We start from the raw sequence: 18,966 nt of genomic DNA on the forward strand, positions 1-18,966 counted from the left end.
TTTTGTATAACATGGTAACGTCCACCTGAAAGCATCTACCATGGAAGAAGCACTGAACCACCAAGTCGACAAAATGACTCCATCAGTTGACATCAGCCAGCCTGGAAGAGGCACAATGGGCACATGGATGGAATGGCTTGTGGCAGATAAAGAGGCTATGAACGACCTCAATAGATGAACTCCCATTTACCAAAGCTGATCTAGCTACTAGGTCTGTGACTGTCCCAGATGTCGGCAACAGACACTAATGCTGTGCCCCAGTACGGCACTATTCCTAGAAGAGAACAACAGGCCACTTGGTGTCTACTTGCCTACATTGGATCCCTCCGATTCCAGAAGGGTCAGCAAATCATCTTTACAGGGATACCTATTCTGGTGTCCCTAGATACCAGAGCCATAAACTTCAGCCAGCACCATCACCTGGGCATTTATGGAATGCCTAACTCACAGGCATGAATCCCACACAGTATAGTGTTCATCCAGGGAACCTACTTCAAAGCAAAGGAGGCGAGAGAGTGGGGCCAACCGTAAGACCCACTAGTTGTCCCACATACACACTACCCTGAAATACAGCCTCATCGATCACTAGAATGGCCTACTAACGACATAAGGTAAGCACCAGCTCAGATATGACATGCTGAAAGGACACAACATCCTTCAGGATGCAGTATATGCATCAAGTCACAAACCTTTATATGGGTCCGAGAACCAAGGGAAAGAATCAATTACCATCACTCCCACTGACCCACTGGAGGACTCTGCTTCGCATTCCTAAAACTCTGGGCTCTGTAGGGTTGGAAGTACTGGTTGCCAAAGTGGGTACACTCTTGCTAGGGAACACAGCAAAAATCCTACTGAAGTACATGCCATGACTGTCACCAAGGTACTTTGCATTTCTTATGTCCAGGGACCAGCAGGCTAGAGCAGTCATCCTCCTGGCAGAAGTAATCAACTTTGATCAGCAGGAGTGGGGGAGATGGGCAAATACATGCAGAACACAGGCCATCCATTTGGTGCCTATTGGTATTCCCTTGCTCCACTGCAACTGTGAATGGATATATGTAACAACCCCAGCCTGAGAAAGCTATGATTACCAAGGGTTCAGACCCCTCACGAATGAAGGCTTGGGTCACACCCGTAGGTAGGCCACCAAGACCTGCTAAGGTGGTAGCTGTGGATGAGGAAAATTTTAAATGGATGATGGAAGACAGAGAGGATGAGTACTAGTTGTGGTCCTTCAGTGACAGGGGATACCAATCATCCAACCAAACTCCCTCTTCTAAGAGAGGTACATGGGAATCATGGAGTTGCTCCCCAAACCTGTGAGAAGTAGATCTGTGTGGTACAATGGGTGCAGCTATAGATATACTCTGTTCAGAATTCCTCCAAGAGAACTGGCTGCAGGAAGCACAGCTGACCGAGTCCTAGCTGAGGGGTGCTAGCTGCCAGACCTCTGGACTCACCACTGCGTTCACGGCAAGGCCATGCTTCCCCAGGGCTGCTCCCTGCCACTGACTGAGCATGGGGAGGGTACTAGCGCTGGCCCATTCTTGCACAACATGAGACTGACTCCCCATCAGCCTGGCCCAACCTTTTTTAGAACTGCACTACAGTCTGAGTCTCTTTCTACCCAGTCCTCCTTCCTTCCCCCTCTCCTATCACAGGAGTCAAGCCTACTGTAGAGACAGAAGGCTCTCCCCACCTGCTCCTGCTCCCTCCTCTTCATCCTTCACAGACAGTTCCCTCCCATAAATCTCTTGCACATGCTTCTTGAAGGACTCAGTGACACAAAAGCTCATGTTCATGGATCAGTATTTGTGTATTTTCTTTGAAACCACACCCAAACTAACAGCAGTATAGGCACACAAGAGAACTTGGTTCACCTTGAAAATCAAGTAATCTGAGGCCTACAATAGATCATAAGGATTACAAGGTAGATGACTGATCTCTTCTTAGCCTTAAGAAAAATATAATGAAATATTTAAGATATCCAAGAAAGCACAAAAAATAATAGAATTAAACACAGCTTAAGAAATAATCTTACTAAAAGAGCTGGTGTCTCCTGTGTATCCCACCCTGACTGTATCCTCCTCCCACTCTCCAAATTCTGATCTTTATCATCCCTGTGTATTTCTTTATGTTTTTACTACAAATATATGTATTCTTAAACGTATTTTTTCTTTGGATTTTTAAAATCTTTTCTTCACTGAAAATGTCCTAAAATTTAGGTTTATATATATAATAGAGTATATATAATGATTTTAAAAACACAAAAACCAAAGCTATGTCACACAGAACTACTTACAATTTAGTGAGATTGAAGAGAAATTATTTAGCAGAAATGGATCAAAGCTACAATGTTGAGAAAAAGGATGTTTTATTATCTTGACTTGACCATAAACTACAATTATTACTATTTATAAAAGTTATATAAATGCAGGCTGATGATCTTTACAGTCTCAAAAACACAACATAAATAGAACACAAAAAACAAATGCAATTAAAAAAACTTTTGACATAATTCTTTTACATGTTATGTGGAATTGTAGGAAGAAGCACTGCAATAATTGCCCAAAATAATATTAAAGGTAACAAAGGAGATGTCCGGTCTGAAATGTAAATTCAAATGTACAGTGTCTATAACAATAGATCAGAGCGAAGGTACAGCTGAAACTTCTAACAGCAAAAAATCAGTTAGTTTGCAATACTGTATTCTTCAACGAAATAAGAAAGCAGATCACACATAAAACGGTGCATAGTCTTATCAGCCAGGCCACCTTATTTAAAGGTAATTTTTCAGGGTAGCTAAAATGACCAACGACAAAGCTCTACACATTTGACTAAACCGTTCGTTATGCTAGAGCCAGTATTTTTATTTTTAGAGTTCGCAAATTAAAATGTAACAAATAATTATACATCAGCATTGGTAGGAATATCAAATATTATTTCACAACTGCCACTATGTGTTTCTTCTTCTCTGACACAATTGGCACAGATCCAGGCTTGCTATGTTTGAGACGATTCACTTCCCTAGAAATAAAATAAAATATACAAGATATAAGCAAGTTTATGAGGAATCACCTTAGCCAAAGAAAACTTTCTCAGAAAAATCACAAAGTGTTTTCTTTCACTGGAAAACTACCAACTGAAAAAAAGGTTTTCACCATGAGATTAGGTAAAAAGTAGCTAGAAATCAAATTTGTTAACTTATTTAATTGCTTCTTCTAAGACATCAGTGTCCTTAACTAAGTTTAAAAGCCTGCAACAGTTATTAAAACATTCAAGTGACTCAACCCCGTATCTTCCCAAAGGCAGCAAAATAATAATCATTTGTATAGTCTAATTAAAAAAAAAAAAAAAAAGAGCTCTGCCTTAGAATTTCTATAATACTTTGCACGAATTCAAGGATTGCAAAGAAGAGACTATTTCACAGGGGAAATGGTGGTGGCAGTGGTGGGGAGCTCTGCTTTAGAGCCAAAATGTTAGGTTCCAAATGTTATGATGAAGCATATTAGAAAAATTTTTATTTAAGAAATGTGTACAAGGAGCTCTTTGCATTCTCTAATTTGGAAAAAACACAATACCCCCTTAGTTCAAGCTACATTAGAAATTATTTTTTATTTATTTATTGTTTTGATTGGCTCTGAGCTAACATCCGTTGCCAATCTTGCTCTTTTTGCTGAGGAAGATTAGCCCTCAGCTTACAGCTGTGACTGTCTTCCTCTAGTTTGTATATAGGACGCCACCACAGCATCACTTGAGGAACCGTGCTTAGGTCCGCTCCCGGGATCCAAATCTGCAAACCCTGGGCCGCTGAAGCAGAGCACGCAAACTTAACCACTATGCTACTGGGTCGGCCCCTAGAAATCATCTTTTAAGCATTATATATTTACAACAGTTTTTTTTAGTATGAGCGGAAGCATTTTCTCATTTTGATCCAAGTTATTTTCACTGTTTGTCTTTTAAATATATTCTCAATGGAAATTGTCACAATCTTAAATGATCACTGCTCCCCATTTTATCAAGAAAAAGAAAAAAGCCCAGCAAAGTCTTCAAAAACACCTCTAATGTACAACAGCACATAAACTATTCCCTTGAAAGGCAGGTGTTTGTTTGTTTTTGGTGAGATGAGAGTGGTAAGTTAGAAAAGAGTACTGAGATAGAGTCAAACGCCCCCAAACATACTTTCGTCGCCGAGCTTCCCTCATGATGCGCTGTTCCTGAATCTGGCTGTAGATAGATTTTGGTAGATGTCGGTGTCGAGCAATACGTTTTATATGAGGATGATGTTGAAATTTTTCCTTCAACTTCTGGTTATAATCTTTGGCTGCTTTTTCTCGTGATGTGAGCTGAAAAAATGCATTTTGATATTTTAATGAATGGTGTGTTCTTTGTTTTGCTTCAGTATAACAAAGCTAGGAAGCACCCTTTCCCCCCAAAACTAAAATTTTATGACATGCAACCAAATGTAATTCTACCCTTTACAAGGTTACATTAGTAATACCAGCTCTGCGAGCACTAAATTTCCTTTTAGGCAGCACGCCTACAATGCAGATAGATGCCACCAAACGAAGAACAGCTGTGCTGAGGGAGTAGGGCTAGGCGGACCACTGAGCTGGACCTTACCTAGGCATAAATAACATAGAATAAGCACCTAAATTAATCACTCGAATTTTTATTCTGTAAAAATAACTACTGAAACAGAAAAGAAAAAGGCTTCAATTCTGTAATAACTAGGCTTTGTTTAACAAATGTTAAGGATGATGTGATTTACAGGAACATTTAATGATGAACTGAAACCTAGACATAGTGTAATGCTTACCAATCATTAAACTTAAAACAGAATTGTCTTTACTGCTTATCATATCTTGATTTTCCTACTGGGGCTAAGTATAAAATAACTCACACTAAGCCTTTCCTTCTTAAACTTAATATTTGTTTCTGATATAAGCACTCTATAAGTTTATTAAAGAAAACACGAGACATTCAGAAAAACATCAAGAACAAAACAAAAATCAACCATAACCCCACAACCCAGAGGTAGCTAGCCAATGATAATATTTGTTTTATCTCCATTGAATCTTTTATAAAGTCTGAAGCCTTTTGCATTTTTTTTTTTTGTGAGGAAGATCAGCCCTGAGCTAACATCCACGCTAATCCCTCCTCTTTTTGCTGAGGAAGACCAGCTCAGAGCTAACATCTATTGCCAATCCTCCTCCTTTTTTGCCCCCAGAGTCCCAGTAGATAGTTGTGTGTCATAGCTGCACATCCTTCTAGTTGCTGTATGTGGGACGCGGCCACAGCATGGCCGGAGAAGCGGTGCGTCGGGGCGCACCCAGGATCCAAGCCCGGGCCGCCAGTAATGGAGCGCGCGCACTTAACCACTAAGCCACGGGGCCGGCCCTGCATTTTTTTTTTAAAGTTAAGTGTTTCACTGTGTCTTTGATATTAAAGACAGGGACTTGCAGCCTTTGATCTGCCTGATTACTATTCCTGTAACAGAAGAAATAGGTGTTCTAAGCTTCTAGTCCCTACATCTTCTCTCCCTACCTTGAGGAAAACATCAGGAATTAAGAAGGTTCAAATATCACCAAACATCTGAATTAACAAAGGCCTCTAAAGGTGCCTATGACACGAGAAAAGTAAATCTAAATACAGCAGTGTCCGTTTTGTTGCTAACTTATTTTTTTGTATCACAACAATGCCAATTTTATCAAAATATCTAAAGCACTTCAAATAAATTCTCTTTACAATATAATGATATCCAATAAAATTAGAAACTGGCTTTATGACAATGAAACAAAATGGGGTCTCTTACCACACCCAATTTCTCAGAAGCATTAGCTTTCCACAGACGAATGTTCATTTCATCAGATCCACACATAATGTACTTGCTGTCGGAAGTCCATTTCACACAGATGACATGTTGCATTCTCTTTGTGTGATAGACTTCCCTATAGAAGAGGAATTAAAGTTAAAACCCTTCAGATTTTGATACAGATTTTCTTTAACCACTGCCTATCAAGTATCAGGATACCATTTTTGAGTCTTAAGAGAGTATAAAAGAGAATTCAAATTCATTTAAATGTATTTTTATTGAACCAAATCAACAAGCTTCTATGCTAAGTCCTGGGGAATTAAAAAAATTCCTGCTCTCAGAGAAGTTACAATCCAATAAGAAAAACAATACAAGTATACTAAGCAAAACTAGATGCCCAGAAAAGTTCACAAAATAACTGAAGGCATATAATACAAATAAAATATGTTGAAGCTGGAGTAATTTTGTAACAATAAGAAACGGATTGCTTTTAATAAGCCTCCCCCCTCCAAATCAATTCAGGTCAACCACTACACTTTTTTTTTTTATGTTACTGGAAAATAAAATAAATGCAATGGCATTCAAAGAGCACGTGCTGGTATGTTGATTCTAATGTCTGATTTTTGTTTTGTCCAAACTTTAAAAAGCTTAAGAAGTGAGACCTGATGATTTACATGTGTGAAAAGAAAGAGAAGGCTACAGAATTGTCTGATGAGTTGAGGTAAGAATCATTTAATAAATGGAGATGTCAAATATCATACCTAGTTGAAAAGGCTGTGAAACATGCTAAGTGAATTCACAGAAGATACTATATTGGGAAGTGTTAAGAAGAGCATTAAAAAGCAAGCAAAAGACAAGGTCAGAAAAAATAAAAAGAGCAGACTTCTGGAGAAATAAATTTTCCATACCTGGATTAAATGATTCAAAATGCAGACTACTTGAGAGAAAGAAAACAAGCTCTGCAAACTCTGTCCAGTAAAAGAAAACCCACAGATGATGACCAAACCAAAGAGGATTCGTATCTATAAAACATCTCTCTGGGGCCGGCCCGGTGGCTTAGTGGTTAAGTGCGCGCGCTCCGCTACTGGCGGGCCGGGTTCGGATCCCAGGCGCGCACCGACGCACCACTTCTCCGGCCATGCTGCGGCCGCGTCCCACATACAGCAACTAGAAGAATGTGCAACTATGACATACAACTATCTACGGAGGCTTTGGGGGAAAAAAAGGAGGAGGACTGGCAATAGATGTTAGCTCTGAGCTGGTCTTCCTCAGCAAAAAGAGGAGGATTAGCACGGATATTACCTCAGGGCTGATCTTCCTCACACACACAAAAAAACAAAAAAAACCCAAACATCTCTCTGAAGTACACTCACAAAAGTGTACTTTTTACACTGTTTCTAACAGATACGTTTTGAGCTCCAGAATGAACATGTAGATAAACCATAAGAAATTTATTTCTAAAAGGAGGAGGATGCTTAGAAAGAATGTCCTATTAAAATGAAAAGTAGATGAGACAAAGACTGCTTTTTCTTCTCTCAATGCTCTGCTTTTGCAAGACTCAATTCTTATAATCTCTACCTATTTAAAGGCCTCTTTTTTCCCATGGCAACACAATAAATTTAAATACTAGGAAATTCAATCAGGCTTTGGTAACCATTAAAAATCACCTGTTCGTGTATTAGACCAGTCAAATCCAACGGTTTAGTCACTTAATCAACTTAGACTCCTCCTTAATGGTAAACTATGCAGAGCTCTTAACTTCTCGATATGTTTATGCTTGCACACATGATGGATACATAAAGCTCACTACAAGTTATACTATTGGGAGATAAACACATTTTCAATCTTAAATTCTTTACATACATAGTCAAAATAATTGTTCTATGTGAACGCAATTGATTTACTTGTTTGCTTAGTAAATATGGAATGAAATCCCATAGAAGCTTACTTTCAAATACTGATTCAACTGTAGTTTTTAAAAATCTACTCAAAATTTATTTTGAAAATACTATAGCCATTTTAAGGTGTTTCAAAAGAAAATATTTTAAAAATACAGATCATTCAAAGCACTGCCTATGTTATTCGATGTTTGCAATGATAGGAAACTAGAGCAGACCACAGAAACAAACTAGAACTAGCTTTCAAGCAGACAAAGGCAAAGGTCAGAGGGAACACCACTTATATCTAAACCCAAAAGGAAGTAACACATATTTAGACTGTGATTACAGAATCTCCAAGTGATATCAGGAGAGAATTCCCCAGAAATGGTAAGAACTCCACACTTCATACAATTTTTGAATAATTTGAGCTTCTTAGCTAGACTTGCATGTAGTTGCCCACATTGGCTTTGGAATAATTCAGCTTGAACTAAGCTGCTGGGCCCTTGGGAACAAAGGTGCCTATACATTCCATTTCTCTTACTCTTTCTTTGTTCTTTTCCCATGCTATGTGTCTGCTTCTGTACCATATTAGAAGAGTATTGTCCTACTACCTTTGGAGGTTCTGGCGCCAAGAAATGATGGAGGGCCACATTCTCCTGATTCTTAATATTTTCCAGAGAGGTGAGAAGAATGGAAACTATCAGCCTTGCCTTGGGCATGACTGAATAACCCCAACAAACCATTCGTGACAGTTTGGAGAATATCAAGTTAGTTGCAACAGCCATATAGGAACCAGCACCATGAGTTCTACAATGGAGATGATGGAATGAAGATCTAAGTCATCAGAACACTCCAGTCAGTATGCTTTTGATTCCAACACCTTTTTGATTGATTGTGACGATGACAATTATTTGCTGGCAATAAATGATGGGTTAGGAATTTATACAGCTTCCTGAAATTAGAGGGGAGAAAGACGCAACTATCACAAGTAAAAACACCAGAGAGTTAGACAAGCAGGTTGGCCATGACCAAAAATGGACGAGTTGACCAACTCTCAGGAGGAGGCTCTGTCTGAAAGATCTTTCGGTTGTAAACACAGGGCTGGGACTAGAGTGAGGCAAGTGAGGCGCCTACAGTGTCAACTTTAAGGAGGCTCTCACTCTCAGGGTGGTGCCGATGCAGGGCTGGTACTTGCACTACCCTGAGATGAGTAACTCCTTGAATTCTGCACCCTAGGCACCTCACTTAGGTGCACCCTAGTCCTGGTCCTGCTGGAACAGAAAGGCAGTGAGCCAGGAGAAGGTCATGATATGCCTTTAAAAACGAACATCATTCTTTCAGAAGGTTCAGAAACCTTCAGCACTGTAGAAACTAGGATAGTTATCATTAAGAGTAAGGATCAAAATTCTCATTATTGCAGAAAATGGTGAGATTTCTTCACTCTGTGGTAGTTACAACACCAAATTGTACGTTCTACAGATTTTTAAGTGAAGGAAGGGTCCCAGAAAAATTCTCTGCTATCATCAATCTTTATGAAGCTGGGTAAACTGCTTTACCAGCTCCACACTGTTGTTGTCCAGCACAGATCATCACCTCCCACCCTCATTACACAGGTTCTCTGTTCCTTCCTTTCTCTGATTCTACTCACTTGTCTCCTTTCCTTTTCTACCACCACCAATCATTCCCTGTTATCTTTCACCAACTCCATCTTCTCCCCAATGAACTAGAATTCCATCAAGCAAGACTAGGCCACTCAATCAAGTATGTATATATGTGTGTGTGTGTATATATATATATATATATGCATATGCATGCATTTATTGTTTATATATATATTATACTGCATTTTAGTTTTATAGGAAAATTTCTTCCAGTTTACTTGGATTTGCTTTGAATATGTTTCCAGGAATACATATAAAGCCTTACTAAGGAACAAGAATGTGTATGAAAGTGCTCTGTAAACCATAGTATGCTATTACGAGAGGCTGTATTTTCCACAGGAGTTAGGTTTTAAAATCAGCCTGTAAAGCAAAAAATTAAACACAGTCAAAATTACCCTTGAAAATCTTAAAATGCCATAGTTTTCTGTAAACTACCTCAATACAATTATATATGATATAATACAATATAGACGTATAATTCTATACCATATTCAGTAATGTATAATATGTAGTAGAGGGCCAAGCTGTACAAAACAACACATGTCTTAAACACTACAATTACACTCAGTGTGCTTATAGGATGAGACACACACAAACAGAGAACAGGAAAGCTGAGTATTCCTCTCTCTCACCTCTTCATCATTCCAGGTCAGATACCTAAGTGGAATGGACGGACAATGGTCCTGACAATTTAAACTGTTATTTTTCTTTTTAATTTTTGCCTTAGGGTATAAGAAATGAATTTGAATAAGTAAGAAATAACAAATGTAAGGTATTATTGTTATTAGTTGCTCTTAAGTTGTATTGGGGAAAAACTTATATAAGTTCTTCATTATCAAATTAAAATTTTTAAAAGTTCATCCTATTTTAGAGCAGTGAATATACTCTGTATGATATTACCATGATGGATACACATCATTATACACTTGTTCAAACTCACAGAATATACAACACCAAGAGTAAACCCAAAGGGAAACTATGGATTTTGGGTGATTATGATGTGTCAGTGCAGGTTCATCCTTGGTAACAAAAGTACCATTCTGGTGAGTGATGTTGATAACACGATAGGCTATGCATATGTAGAGGCAGGGGATATATGGGAAAACTCTATTCCTCTCAATTTTGTTGTAAACCTGAAACTGCTCTAAAAAAAATAAAGTCTTTATTTAAGAAAAGTTTACTATAGGGGCCAGCCCCGTGGCTTGGCAGTTAAGTGCGTGCGCTCCGCTACTGGCGGCCCGGGTTCAGATCCCGGGCGCGCACTGACGCACCGCTTCTCCGGCCATGCTGAGGCCACGTCCCACATACAGCAACTAGAAGGATGTGCAACTATGACGTACAACTATCTACTGGGGGGCTTTGGGGGGAAAAAAAAAGAAGGAGGATTAAGCAATGGTTGTTAGCTCAGAGCCAGTCTTCCTCAGCAAAAAGAGGAGGATTAGCACGGATATTAGCTCAGGGCTGATGTCCCTCACAAAAAAAATAAATAAATAAATAAAAATAAATAAATAAATAAAAAATAACTTCCCAGACCTTCTGGGAAAAAAAAAGAGAAAAAAAGAAAAAAAAAAAAAAAGAAAAGTTTACTATAGAACACTTAAAAATAATTCTAAAATAAAAGGCTTTGCTCTAAGGCAAACACTAAGATTTCATATCAACAAATTATATAAAGATAATACCCTGTTCCATAAAAGAAACTGCCCAGTAGGCTGATGTTTTGCCCCTAGATGATACAGTAGAAGTTGGTACCCCAAGTCACAATGCCTGGTTATGAGCCGATCATATACACACAACCAAATAACCTTTCAAAAAAGATAAATGATGATCAAGACAAGGAAAAATCAAACAAAAACAAATGGTTTATTGGTAGTAACATACCTGCTTCTACCTTTGTCCATGGGAAAGATGCGAATAGATTTATCAAAACTAGCAGACACAAACTCTTTCCCAGTGGGAGAGTAATCCACATCAAGCACCGCAGACACATGATCCATATGTACCATTACAGGAGTGTCCAGTGCACGCATATCAAAAGTATATAAGCTGTAAAAGGATTTTTAATTATTTGATACAAATTTCTATATAGAAGCATATGCAGTACTAAGACACTAGTGAAAGTAAGGCCGTTGGCTAAATAATGCACATGTAAATAAACAGCTCAATTCTTTTCACAGCAGGTAGGAGATAGGAAAAATATCAACAGCTTTTATTATTCCTTAAGATTATACTTACATACTTTCATCCTTATAAATCTCATTGTAGAAAATGTAGAAATTTCAGAAAAGTACAAAGAGTACAAAACTTACCTTTAATTCCATCCCCCAGAGGAAGTCAGCACAGTGTAATTATCTCTAATGTTTTCACTCTGCTATTTAAATATATACTTTTAATAAAATTGAGATAACAATGTATAGAGCTCTGTATTCTGATATTTCATGTTGCATATTATGGGCATTTACCCATTAAATAATCTTTGAAAATATTTTAATGGCTACATATTTAAATATGAGTTAAAATAACTTATTTAAATAATTTATTAATAAAAAATTGGAAACTATTATTATAAATAATTCTTAAATGAAACTGATATTTCAATTTTTGACATTTAATCTTTAATTGAGTGGGACAGATTCAATGAAATCTGGACAGATTCCTACAAGTAGGACTATTAAGTCCAAAGGCATGAGCATTTTTAAGGCTTTCGAGTTGACAAATCATTTCAACAAAGTTGCACTAATTTATACCCCTGTCAGTGATATATAAGAGCGAGCACAGCTTTTCAAAGGGTGTACTAAAATTAGAAAACTATACCTTGTGCACAATTGGTAAAAACAATGACTTCACAATTTTCAAGGTTTAAAAATTCTTAACCAACAGCCAAAAGAAGAGTGCTTCAAATGAGCCACCACAGACAGTGGACAATAGTAATACAGCATTACTGGGACCAAGTTCCTAACATCAAAACACTTCAAGATGATAAAATTAGCGAGAAAACGTTTGAAGAGAAACAGGATATCTACATAATTTCAAAGTATTTTCCCCAAAGATATGTATTAATTACAAAATGAAAAAATTGTAACTTTATAGTGGAGAAACCCTGCAGATACCTCCTTAACGAAGTGATCAAGGTTAACATCACCAGTAATAAAACATATTGACATCATGTACTCGATCTGATGTGTCAAAAAGGGCATATCAGTTTTGTAGTATTTTTGCCAAAAATGCATAATCTCAATCTAATAATGAGAAAACATCAGTTAAGCCCAAATTAAGGGCAGTTTACAAAATAACTAACAAGTTAAGCCCTTTCCAAAAGTGCTAAGGTCGTGAAAGACAAGGGAAGACTGAGGAACAGTCACAGACTGAGCAGACTAAGGAGATATGACAATCAAATGCAACGTGGGATCCTGCGTTGGATTCTAGAACAGGAAAAGAACATCAGTGGACAGACTGGTGATGGAATCAAGTCTATAGTTTAGTTAATAGTACTGTACCAATGTTAATTTCTTGGTTTTGCTAATTAAACTGTGGTTATGTAAGACATTAACATTAGGGGAAGTTGGCTGACAGGTACTATTTTTGCAACCTTTTAGTAAGTCTAAAATTATTTCAAAATAAAATGTTTAAAAAACCTAACACTTCAAAAAGAGTATTTTTTAATACCATTACTACGAAAGGTCTTTGATGTTAATATAAAATAACCCAAATACCATGAAATTCTCATCGAGAGACAACTCACTGTTCTTTTTTAAAATCTTCCAACATAGCGCAGGATTGTCAGCCAAGGTCATACTGATCTTTGAGGTTAAATTTCTGAGTTGACAACTACTTGACAGTTCCTGTCTAGAGCAGTGGTTCTCAACTAGGTTTGTTTTGTTTTTTAAAAATCTGTTGTTTTTTTGCTGGGAAAGATTTGCCCTGAGCTAACATCTGTTGCCAATCTCCTCTCTTTTTTTTTCCCTCTCCAAAGCCCCAGTACACAGTTCTATATTGTAGTTGTTAAGTCCTAGTTCTTCTACGTGAGCTGCCACACAGCATGGCTACTGACAGATGAGTGGTGTGGTTCTGCACCCGGGTATCGAACCTGGGCCACCAAGGCAGAGTGTTCTGAACTTTAGCCACTAGGCCATCAGGGCTGGCTCTAAAAAATCTGTTTTTTTAATAAACTGTTTTAATTTCTACATGAGAAAAAGTTTAAAAATTTATTCAAATCCCAAGCAAATCAACCCATGTGGATGAAAAATGTTTACATAAACAAAGTTTCAAGAGTTACAAGACTTTTTAGGGATCACCTATTCCAACTCTCTCTTTTTTTTTTTTTGTGAGGAAGATCAGCCCTGAGCTAACATCCATGCCAATCCTCCTCTTTTTGCTGAGGAAGATTGGCCCTGGGCTAACATCCGTGCCCATCTTCCTCTACTTTATATGGGGTGCCGCCACAGCATGGCCTGACAAACGGTGCCTCGGTGCGCACCCGGGATCCAAACCCACGATGCCAGCAGCGGAGCACGTGCACTTAACCACTACACCACGGGGCTGGCCCACCAACTCTCTTATCTTACAGTTAATGAAACTATAGCACAGAGCTAGTTCCCATGACTTGTTCCAATTTCTACAGTAGTTACTGGTTGGGTCAAGACTTGAACTTGGGTTTCTAACTCATAATGATTAGACTATTTAAAGGGTAATAAAAGAAAGAAAATATTAAAAACATAGAAAAAGGATACCACAGCAAGATCACTCTCAAGTAAGAATAATTATGGTAATCTATCTAACAGTCGCTCCTTACAAAGGATATGCTCTTTGTTTCAGGTGCCATATGTAATTCTTCCCAATGCAAGAAATGAGGAATGGCAGGGATACTCTAAAAAAAGATATCTTGCCAAAATAGCTAATTAGAACAAACTTTAGAAACCTTAACAAGGTTGGTCAGCAGGCCATTATTTTATTGCCTTTAACTTGAACAAGGCCATTTAATTTCAAAATGTCAATAAAGGCTAAAAGGATTTCAATTAATTTGGTTTGGTACTGCTAGTTAATGAGAGTCCAACTGAGCTTCTTTTCAGTATAGAAATTCATAATAGATGTTTTCAGTTGGTACCACTAAAACATCATATTATAAATCCTATTTCTGAGCTAATTTATGCTTTCATAAATAATAGAACACAGAATTTAAACACAGAAGATCTAAAGTTCAATCCAAAACAAACTTCCACCTTCTCAAAAAAACACGTACTAAGAATCTACCATACCCAAAGCACTACAATAAATGCTTTGGATAAAAGAGATGAATAACGGCCAGCCTGGTGGCGTAGTGGTTGAGTTCCTGCGCTCCACTTCGGTGGCGTGGGGTTGGTGGGTTCGGATCCTGGGTGCAAACCTATGCACTGCTTGTCAAGCCATGCGGCAGCAGGCATCCCACATAAAATAGAGGAAGATGGGCACGGATGGTAGGCCAGGGCCAATCTTCCTCAGCAAAAAGAGGAGGACTGGCAACAGATATTAGCTCAGGGCTAATCTTTCACACACACACACAAACAAGATGAATAAAACACTCTTTCCTCACCAGGAGATTAAAACTCCTACTTTAATAGCCTCATCTCTAAAAAGGGGATAACATACATGTCCTATCCACCTTACAGGGATACTGAAAAGATAAAATAAGATAGCCAATGTGAAAAGCAATATATAAGGAGTCTAAAATTCCATCTAGATCAAGAACATAAGGCTGCTAAGTCACCTTTACATGGAGTCACAGAATAATATATTGCAAATATTAAGGTAAAGATTGAAACTATATTTTTTCTTTTGTCTTACTGAAGTAGGAGTGATAGCTGATAACATGACTACATGAGTATCAGCCACCTGAAGAGCTACAAATTTTGAAGGCAGATATTTTTAGTTTCTATTAAAACACATACGGTTCAGTCATTATTTATATGATCTACATCAGAGATCAGCCAACATTTTCTGTAAAGGGCCAGATAACAAACATTTTTGGCTTTGTGGGTCATGTGGTCTGTGTTGTAACTACTCAACTCGGGCATTACAGCACAACAGCAGCCATATTCAATGCATAAATGAGTGTGGCTATATTCCAATAAAACTTTACAAAAACAGGCAGCAGACAGGATTTCGTCCATGGGTCATAGTTTACTGGTCTATATTATTTTGAAAACAGAATATTCTTCTAAGAAGCTCTTCTCCAATTTGGAAAATATTTTTTTCAGCAAAACAAATGACAGTTTTCTAACATATATGAAGGAATACTACCTAGGAAAACATATTTCATTAGTGAGACTTATACAACTGAGCCATTTCTGATAGAATAAGTAAGTTTTAAAAACAGGAAAACTTACTTGTAATCTTCATTTGCTGCAGTAAAAATGAAAGCTTCCATAGGGTTCCAACAAATTGTATTAGTTCTCATATCTAAGATGACCTGATAAAAGAAGCACACACTAACCCATTACTATGAAATTAATTCTCTCTAAAATGAATAAACTTCCTACTTCATTTCCTTTCCTTCTTTTCTCATTGATTTAAGCAAATATTTATTTAGTAAACACCTATTATGTGCAGAGTACTTCACTTGGTGAATAGGAAATCAATCAATAATTGTTTCCTGAATACACAGGCAGAGTGGTAAATATCAAAAATATAAAAGTGCTTAATAAATGGTCCCTTGACCTCAAATAGCTTATAGTTCAGTCAGGAAAATGAGACATATATAAGAAAAGTTAAAATATAAACAATGAAGCAGTAAGTGATTAAGTATCAAATTAGGGGCAAAATTAATGGTGAGCTTAGGGTTAACATGGAGAAGAAAGATTTCAAAAGACAAGCATGATTTGAGTTGACCTGTGAAGGACAGTAGATTACGGTGTTTCTCAAAAGGGACATTTTGGGTAGGATAACCTTTTGTTGTGTGTGACTGTCCACTATAGGATGTTTAGCCTCTCAGGCACCTGTCCATTAAATGCCAGTAGTAGTCTCTAAAACGCCCCTCCCACATTCCCCAAAATACACCTGGTGGGAGGAGTACAACCCCTAATTGAGAACTACTACATTTAGGAAAGAAGAGACAGAAGAAACACTGCAAGTCTAGTGGATAGAACAAAGAAATAATAAAAAATAGCATCTCTGCATCCATCAAGACTTGCAGGTGACAAACCCTATTTAAAATGTTGCCTTACTAACTGAAACAAATGAATGAATATAATACAAATCAGGACGAGATTCTGGAGGGCCTTGAAAATCAGGCAGGCTACGGTTCTTTTCTTCAGCTTAGATGTAATGGAGCGCCATTAAAAACTGAGAATGGAGAGGGGCCGGCCTGGTCGTGCAAGTGGTTAAGTGCTCGTGCTCCGCCAGTTCAGATCCCAGGCACGCACCGACGCACTGCTTGTCAGGCTAGGCGGTGGCAGGCGTCCCATATAAAGTGGAGGAAGATGGGCATGGATGGTAGCCCAGGGCCAGTCTTCCTCAGCAAAAAGAGGAGGATTCGCAGATGTTAGCTCAGGGCAGATCTTCCTCACCAAAAAAAACAAAACTGAGAATGGAGAGGCAGACGGGGCAGAAACTACTGTTTGTTAAACTAGTACTTCAGGTTAGCATTCTGCTAAATGCTTAAAGTATCATGTTTTATTCTCACCAATGTGCTGCAAGGTAGTTATTAATATCACCATTTTAGAGGAAAAACACAGATTAGGTTACCTGCTTAAAGTCTAACACCGAAGTTCATGTAGGATCCTACCACTATTATCACATAAATAAGTGAAATGATTAAAGTGGTACTTTGAAAAGATTATCATATTTATCTAGTCCACACTTCAATGAATATACTCTACTTTTAATATTTCTGAATTTATTACGTTATAAAAATGATGTGGAAACAAAAATATTAAAAAGCATTTCTTTCACATGTGGACTATGACAATGGACTTGTGGTACATGAATGATGTCTAGCCCTTTCTGTACTCACAATTTTAACATCTGAAATCAACTTTATATCCTTTTCTTTATAACGGCACTCCTCTCTTTACCGACAATATTTCTCTCCCTCGTTAGAGTCAGCTGACGGTTGTATTAGCTTTGATACGTAAGTCCTGGAATGATGGCCTGAGAACTAATGGGAAATCTGGCACCTTGAACAGGAAAGTGTTTGTCTGAAGGAAATGTCAGACCAGTACCCATCAGCATGGAACTAAACAAAACTGGTTATGTGAATAAGTTATAAAACTTTCTGGAATAAGGTACTGTACATGTATATGATAATCATGAGGCCTGAAATAATGGAATGCAATACAACCATGGGTCACTTAACAATGGGGATACATCGCGAGAAATGTGTCAGGCAGTTTTGTCATCGTGCGACCATCATAAAGTGTACTTACACAAACCTAGATGGTATAGCCTACTACACACCTAGGCTATGTGGTACTAATCTTATGGGACCACTGCCATATATGCAGTCCATTGTCAACTGAAACATTGAATGCAGTGCATGACTGTACTTTTTAATTCACAAACTTTCAATTCAATAAGTACTAACTAGATACCTAAAATTTACTGGCATTTTGAAAGACACAAAGAAGACTAGATATAGTACCTAGTGGAAATGTAAGGGTCTCTAAAAAGCAACAGGGAGCCGAGAGAATGCCATTATGATCACTTCGGGGTCTAAGAACATCTCTATGAAAAAAAAAAAATTTTAATTCTGAAAAAACATTTGCTTCATATTTTCAGTCACTCGATTTACAGAGGACTGCATTAACAACTGTATAAAGCAGAAAAGAAACTGAAACTCACCTTTTTCAGAGGAGTAGCTTGCCTCATATCATACAGTACTATATTCCTGTCAGAAGCACAACTTCCCAAGAGAAATGTCTAAAAATAAGTATGAGAGTCACCAGGTTAAAAGCCAGGTTTGGCAGCAAACCTCATTCATGCAGTGAACAGATGATTTAATTACCTTTAATGTTTAAGATGCAAGGTATAACCATAAAGTCCATTTTAAGAGGGTACAATTAATCACAACCTCAGCAACCTAAGTCACGCATTTTCATTGTTAAATCCCCATGCACGTATTTTAGATGCCAGTGATGACAGTGTACAATTGTGTTCTATTTTATAACAGAACATATTTTACTTATCAATTCTTCAACTTGGACCTGTTTTGTTTTTCAGTATTATAAATAACACATCAATAAACATTTTCATACATTTAGTTCTTCTTTTTCTAAGGATAAAATTTCAGTAGTAGCATTACCAAATCAGAAAGTATGAACAAATTTATGGCATTTGATATTCAGGGCTAAGTGTTTTCCAAAGAGTTGTACCAACACCCACTGCAATGTGGGAATACGTCAATTTTACTGCAACTGAGCAGCATTAGGTAGTGTCCTTTAAAAGTTAGTATCTGTATGGCAATATTTCCTAATTACATAAATTGTTACCTTATTAGTAGTTAAACATTTCCTTTTGTTTATTAATTCTGTATAAATTAAGCCTGTCTTTTGTCTAACAGTTTCAAGATGTTTCAAATATTTAATTTATTTGTAAGTCAGTTATAAATGTGCAAGGTACTTAGATAACCTTTGGCATT

At 37.5% G+C, this 18,966-nt stretch overlaps 1 protein-coding gene across 2 annotated transcripts in view; it reads right to left on the reverse strand.

Moving 5' to 3' along the window:
* Positions 1 to 2,360: 2,360 nt before the first annotated feature.
* DCAF13 (DDB1 and CUL4 associated factor 13) overlaps positions 2,361 to 18,966 on the reverse strand; it is a 30,846-nt gene continuing 14,240 nt past the window's right edge. For both annotated transcript variants that reach the window (XM_004431239.3, XM_087447562.1), the window contains 6 exons: positions 18,171 to 18,248; positions 15,719 to 15,801; positions 11,238 to 11,402; positions 5,819 to 5,954; positions 4,186 to 4,349; positions 2,361 to 3,030 (listed from right to left, as the gene is read on the reverse strand). In XM_004431239.3, the coding sequence (XP_004431296.1) occupies positions 2,943 to 3,030; positions 4,186 to 4,349; positions 5,819 to 5,954; positions 11,238 to 11,402; positions 15,719 to 15,801; positions 18,171 to 18,248 (714 nt within the window). In that variant the 3' untranslated portion in view covers positions 2,361 to 2,942. The remainder of the gene's footprint in view (positions 3,031 to 4,185; positions 4,350 to 5,818; positions 5,955 to 11,237; positions 11,403 to 15,718; positions 15,802 to 18,170; positions 18,249 to 18,966) is intronic.

This window comes from Ceratotherium simum, chromosome 23 (genome assembly GCF_057802395.1).
Source record: "Ceratotherium simum simum isolate JZ-2026a chromosome 23, ASM5780239v1, whole genome shotgun sequence".
NCBI lineage: Eukaryota > Metazoa > Chordata > Mammalia > Perissodactyla > Rhinocerotidae > Ceratotherium > Ceratotherium simum.